Source organism: Camarhynchus parvulus, chromosome Z, assembly GCF_901933205.1.
Source record: "Camarhynchus parvulus chromosome Z, STF_HiC, whole genome shotgun sequence".
In the NCBI taxonomy this organism is placed as follows: domain Eukaryota; kingdom Metazoa; phylum Chordata; class Aves; order Passeriformes; family Thraupidae; genus Camarhynchus; species Camarhynchus parvulus.
Window position 1 is genome coordinate 10,683,793 of NC_044601.1, and position 6,670 is coordinate 10,690,462.

The 6,670-nt window shown below is 54.8% G+C and overlaps 1 protein-coding gene across 1 annotated transcript; it reads right to left on the reverse strand.

Moving 5' to 3' along the window:
- Nucleotides 1-465: 465 nt before the first annotated feature.
- On the reverse strand, nucleotides 466-4,987 carry KLF4 (Kruppel like factor 4). The gene is given in 5 exon segments (XM_030968535.1): nucleotides 466-1,577; nucleotides 3,063-3,227; nucleotides 3,311-3,794; nucleotides 3,797-4,186; nucleotides 4,312-4,987. Coding segments are annotated over 5 exon segments (1,311 nt in total). The 5' UTR covers nucleotides 4,408-4,987; the 3' UTR covers nucleotides 466-1,401.
- Between the last annotated feature and the right edge of the window lie 1,683 nt (nucleotides 4,988-6,670).

Below are 6,670 nucleotides of genomic sequence, written 5' to 3' on the forward strand. Positions count from 1 at the left end.
GGGTTTTCCTTTGCTCACACTGAGGTGGTTACCTCAGCTTGCCTAAGAAATCCAAGGCAATGAAGATGGAAATCCTTAATTGCTGAAAAGACTGCTAAAAAAATTAAAATAATTCTAGGATTTGTTAGCATCAGATGCACAAGGTCTCATGTCCTCAACAGAACTATGTCCTCCAAAAATAATTTAAACTGAGTTACTTTAAAAATGGTAAATTACAGTTTTACCCATGCAGGTGAGATTAGCAGCAACTCAACATCCAGAGCAAAAACTTTCCATACACCTTTTTCCCTAAAAAGAGATGTTACATCAGCACTGCACTTACACAATCCTGTCTTTCAGAGTCTTGAGACTACATGCATTTTGCCACCACCACCTCCTTGCCTTGGTAAACTCAACCACCAACAAATACCTAACAAACTTCCTTTGGCCATGTCCATACACAGAAAACTAGAGCAACTGTTCAGATAAAATATTATACGTTTATTTAAAACTTATTTTCACCTTGAATATGCAAAATACAAATTCCAACAAAATGTTCATTATTACTTCGTAGTTTACAAATATACAAAATAGAAGTTTGCTTAAATTTATATTACATATTTATTATGTAAAGAACTATATAGAAAACATTTGTTCTGCTTAAGGCATATTTGGGAATAAACCATTGTACAAACTATTGCACATCGAAACCACAGTGCATTACAGACTGTCTGCATAAAGTTATTTTCTTAACAAAAAAGATAAACCAGGGTTATTCACCTGATTTAGGTCATAATTGGCAATCGGAAGATAAAAAATAGTTCCTTGTCAGATATGCAGCAGTTTGAGAACTTTGGCTTCCTGGTTTTGGTACCTCTAGAACCAACAGTCACTAAGCACCATGAAATAGGCTTTTAAAATATAATTCTTGTACCTGAATTTTTCCTCCTCTTTTAACATTGTAATGGCTTTTAGAAGGAAAAAGAAAAAAAAAAGAAAGTACAAGATGATATGTACATCTAATATTGCATTGAAAGGAAATTAAGGGAATGTAATTTCCCTGTGTAATATCCCCACCCTCTGAACTACATACAGTCTGTTTAACCCTGATATCCGTGACTTCCAGTCACTCCTTGGCATTCTGTAGTCCAGAAATAATTCAAGTTGGATTTACAAATGGAATGATAGAAGATCCAGTCACTGACCCCCAACGTCTTTGGTTCTCTTAAGTATATAACTATTATAAAAAGAAAGTTGCAATGTCCATATGCAGTTATCCCTCTTTTCCACTCTTTGGAAGACTTCACCTCGATTATCTGTAGTGCTTAAAATGAGTTCTCCCCCTCTTGTGGAAGACAGTCCTTGTGCTGTAAATACTGAATGTCTACGGCAGTTGGGGGAAAGATCCACTGCTTTCCCAAATCAGAAGTGCCTCTTCATGTGTAAGGCGAGGTGGTCCGACCTGGAGAAGGCTCTGTCACAGCGCTGGCACTGGAAAGGGCGGTGGCCCGTGTGTTTTCTGTAGTGACGAGTGAGTTCATCGGATCTGGCAAACTTCCACCCGCAGCCTTCCCAGTCACAGTGGTAAGGCTTCTCACCTGTTAAAAAAAAACAAAACAAAACAAAAAACAAGCAGTGAAACACAGGAATTTTTGGGTTTTTTTGCAGCTACCACTAGTAGTAGCACCTTCTTTCAAGCAGTTGTCCTGGATAAAACAAAGGGTGGTCAAAGATAATGAACTTCATGAAGCAGTTGCAAAAAAACTACAAAGACTAAAAGACTAAAAGAGCAAGGCTGTCTTTTCAAGATGTACAGGCGCTATGAAATGCTAGTGTCACTTAAATCTTCACTAAAATGCTTGTTTTCACTGCCTTGCACACCAGGCTTCAGAACACCTGAATGTGTATTTTTGCTGGCAGTGTTACACAATCAAATAGCAACCAGAAATAACTCAGCAGACAACATATTTAGATAATTGTAGGTCTCAAGAATGAAAAAACAGCCAGAAACTGTTTTCATTAGCTCGGCCTGATTAAGGACTCAGTCTTACTAGTGTCTTCATTATACAAAAACTACTGTTGATAGCAAGATGAGCTTCCCCAACAATTACAAACTCCCTGTCCCACACATCCTGGGGATGGTGCTGACTGGCTTCAGGCAGATGTTCACTGATCGCTTGCCCGATTTTTTCCCCCTTTCTGCCATTACCTGAAGACATAGCCTAACTACTGCTGTGCCAGTGTATTTTCCCTTTCCCATCTCCCCTTCAGGAGAAAGTTTTGAATCAGGTTCACAACCCAGGGATTCAAATTATGCAAATTCACAGGTTATTTAGTCACTGTTACAGAATGCCCACGCTGGCAAAACTCGTGTGCTGTACCTGCTTCCACAAGCTCAGTTACTGTAACTCTGCACTCAGCTGCAAAGTCAGAGACTGGGCTCACACACACAGACTTTGGGCAGATTTTATCCCAATTCTAGCAGGGGACAATCGACAGTTAAACTCTGCTGGTACAGGGGGGGATGTCCTACAGGTGGGTGAGGCACCCCATCGGCGCTGCCAGCTCAGCTGAAAGCCCTTGCTCTTCAGAGAATCTATCTCGGTTTTCCCAAAAAGGGAGCAACAGCTTGCAGAGGTGCACAACCTCTTGCCCTACAGCCAGCCAAGAGAGGGGTGCATGTACAAAGCACTTAACCACCAGCAAAGAAAGTAATCCTCAAGAGAGGGCTGCTGCCTTCTCATAAGTGGGCCAACACAATCCAGAGCAACAAATCCCTGCCGGCTTCCAGCTACCTGCTAATTAGCTAGCCACATAGCAAGAGAGAAGGAACAAACTCTGACTTGGCAAGAAACCCACCCGCTCCCACATCTGAGTCACTCTGAACCATTAAGCAAAATGTCAAGCCAGTAAGTGAAGACTGCTCAGGACTTCACGTAGGCAAGGAGGAGAAAAAAAAAAACCCCGGAAACCCAGCAAGGAAAAGCCTTGCTGCTTTTAACCCTTCCACTTGTCCGACGGGGTCACACTCCGTGCCCCTCAGGCCAGGACATCCCCCTGACCCCGGTGGTGGGAGGACTAACCTGTGTGGGTTCTCAGATGCGCCTTGAGATGAGAGCTCTTGGTGTAGGTTTTGCCGCAGCCCGCATAGTCACAGGTGTGTGTGGCCGTCCTTTTCCTAGGCCATGACCGCCGTCCCCTCTTGGGCTTGGTCTCCTCAGGCAGGCAGCTCCCCGGCGGCATCAGCTCTAGGGGCGGACAGGGAGGAGTGAGCACGGCCAGCGCCCAAGCCGGGACAATCCGCAGCCCCAGCAGCACCGCGGGGACTCACCTTGGTACTGCAGCGCGCCGGGAGAGAGCTGCTCGGGCAGGAAGGTGGGGTAACCCGGAGCCGGGGGATACCCCGGCGGCAGCGGCGGGTGGCCCAGCCCCGGCGTGGCAGGGAGACAGTCTCTGCCGCCCAGCATCTCCTCGGGCCCCAACGACGGCGTACTCCGGGCGGGCAGCGGGCGGCTGCCCAGGGCGAAGTCGTGCTGGGGGGCTCCTAGGGGGCTGTTCCCGTGCGGCGGCGGCGCGGCCTCCTGCTTGATTTTGGGGCACATCCGCGGCAGGGAGGTGTACGGAGAGCCGGGGCCGTCGGCTCCGGGCGGCGGGGCGGCGGGGCCGCTCTTGGGGCTGAGCCCCGGGTGGCTGTAGTCGCCCACCGCCTTCACCACGAACTTGCCCTGCAGGCTTCCCAGGGGCGGCAGCGCGGCCGGCGCTGGCAGGTACACCGCGTCCAGGTCTGGCCGCATCAGCTCGGCCACGAAGCCTCCCCGGAGGGGGACACGTCGGTGATGCTGGCCAGGTTGAAGGGCGCGGCGGAGCCGGCGGTGGGAGCCCCGTCGCAGCCGCCGCCGCCGCCGTAGAGGAGACCGGCGGGCTCGGGCCGGGGCAGCGGGTAGGCGAAGGGCCCGGTGGGGCAGGGGCTGGCGGTGGGGGCCGGGGTGGCGGCGGGAGCCACCACTATGGCGGCGGCGGCGGGCTCCTGGTGCATGAGCGAGTTGGAGAGGATGAAGTCGAAGTCCAGCAGCTCATTGAACTCCTCAGCGTCACGGCGAGGCCCGAGAGCGGCGGCACCTTCCAGCTCCGACGGCGGCGTCTCCACCGGCCGCGCCGACAGCGCCGGCGGCGGCCGCTTCAGCTGCGACAGCTCCTCCCGCCAGCGCTGCGGGGACATTCGCACGGCTCAGCGCCGGACGCACGGCGCCGCGCCCGCCCCGACGGCCCCCGCCCCGCCCGGCCCCAGCCCGTCCCGACCCGCCCGGCCCCGTCCGTGTCGCCGATACTCACGTTGCCGGGACCCGCGGGCCGCGCCGCCTTCTCGCGGCCCGCGGCGCCCGCCGCGAAGGTGGCGATGGAGGGAAGGAGCGTGCCGCTGAGCGCCATCTCGCACTCGCCGGGGGCTGCCTGCGGTGGGGAGACACAGCGGAGTCAGCCAGCGGCCGGCCACGGAGGAGACGGAGGGAGGGAGGGAAGGAAGGCGGCAGCCGCAGCCGGCACCCACCGCATCCGTGCCGGGGCGTCCCGCCGAGCCGCCGCCGCCGCCGTGATCCCGAGCGCCGGCGCGGAGCCGAGGGAAGGGAGGCGGCACGGACGCGCCGTCCAGCCGCGCGGAGCCGGCGCAGCGCCGCCGCCGGGGCGGTGCCGCGGGAGCGCCCTGCTGCTTTTTCTTCTTCTTCTCCTTCTAGCTCGGCGCTGCGCGGAGCGGGGCGCGGGGCGCTAGCGGCGCCGCGGGGACGAGGAAGAGGAGGAGGAGGCGGCGACGGCCGCCGCCCGGCAACGCGGCTCCGGCACCGGCAGGGCGGCGGCGCGAGGCGTTTCCCGAGGAGCCGCGGCCATGTGGGGAGCCGGGCAGGACGGACGGGGCGCGGTGGTGCCAGTGGGGAAAGGAGGGCTGGATGGAAGGAAGGATGCGCCGGGCGCGCTCCGCCGCCGCCGCGCCCCGCTCGGCACTGCGCGGTCCTGTAGCCGCCGCGCCCTCTTATCACCTCACTTCGCGGGCGCACCGCCCCCGCCGCCATGGCGACAGCGACAACAAACGGACAAGTGGGGAGAAAGGGGGGGACGGGGCGGGACGCAACGGCTCCGGGGAGCGCAGGGAGCGAGCGGCGGCTCCGCCCCGAGCGCCCCGTGACGCGGGCGCGGCGGTGACGCGGGCGTGGCGGGGCGGGACGGGACACGGGGACACACGCGCCGGGGATGCCCGCGCGCCGCGGGGGCTCCCGCACCTCCGGCGGGGAGGGAACTCCCGTCGGGAATGGTCGGGAAGGAAAGGAGGGAGGTGGGACGGAGCATCCCGAGCGGCCGCCGGGGCGCTCTATCTGTCCGCCTTCCGCTTAGCCTTGCATCTTATTACTATTTTTCGTTTTCTGTAGTCTTTCTTTAACTTTCTTTTCATTTTTTCTATTTCTTCTTTACTTTTTCTTTCCCTCTTTTTCTTTTTATTCAGTTTTTTTTTTTTTTTGTTTGTTTGGGGTTTTTTTCTCTTTTTTTGTTTGTTTTATTCCATTTTCTTTCCCCTTTTTGTTCATTTTCCGAACCGCCCCGACGGCGCGGTCCTTCACCCAGCCCGTGCCAGCCCTGGGCTATTCTCGACTCCTCTATCACCGGGACCGGGGAGCCGCGGTTGGGCAGCCCCCATTCCCAGCGGTGGGTGCAAGGCTGGGAATAAGATAAAAATAGAATTAAAGGGAAAAAAGAGAAAGAAATTAAAGAAAACTACACAACAATCCCCAAATTTAGCACAGCCCCGAGGGGAGCTGCAGAGAACGGCCCGGGCTCCTCCAGAGGGCAATGGCGAGCCGGCGCCGCGCCCCGGCGCCGCGCATCCCCGACGGGCCGTGTCCCGGTGCTCCCCGATGGGCTCCGTGCGGCGGGGAGCCCCGACGGGCCGTGTCCCGGCGCTGTCCCGGTCCCCCCGCTGCCCCCCGGCGGCTCTCCAGAACTGGTCGGGCCGGAGGGGTGAAGTCCCAGCTCTGCGTGATTTGCAAACATGAGCCCGACTAACTTATGATGACTAAATTAAACCCTAAAATAATAATAAAATGCCGGGCTTTATTGTGCCGAACCGGTTTTACCGGTTTTGTGTTATGAATGTTAATTATTAATAACTTTGGCACTAAAAAGCAGAGCGTTGTTTTTTGGGGTTTTTTGTTGGTTTTTTTGTTGTTTTTTTTTCTTCTGCTCAAAGTCCATGTCTTGGCAGAGGATGTGCCAGGAACCACAGGTACAAAAAGGATTAGTGTGGGGAGATGAAGGCTGGTGAAATACAGCACGATGCCCAGGAAGGGAAGGGAGGCACCTTCCCTGTTCAGAGGTGCACGGCTGGGGGTCTGCTCAGCCCCCCGGAGCAGGTCCCAGCTGTGACTCCCAGGCAGGGCTTGTGCTCTTAAGATTCTCTGACAACCATTCTGAGTATCCAAACTGACTGCAAACCTCCGAATCTCCCTTCTAGCTTAGTCTCAGCAGAAAGCTCCTGATGTGGAGGTTTGCAGCTCTCTGAACATTTCTTTCCCGTCAGCTATTTTTCGTTTGTTTTCTCTCGCTGTAAGTTTGTTAATTTACAGATCTCCCAAGCAATGCAGCATTTTCCTGGTCCAAATTTCAAACTCGGGATCACTTGAGGCCAACATCAAAATTAAAATCACAT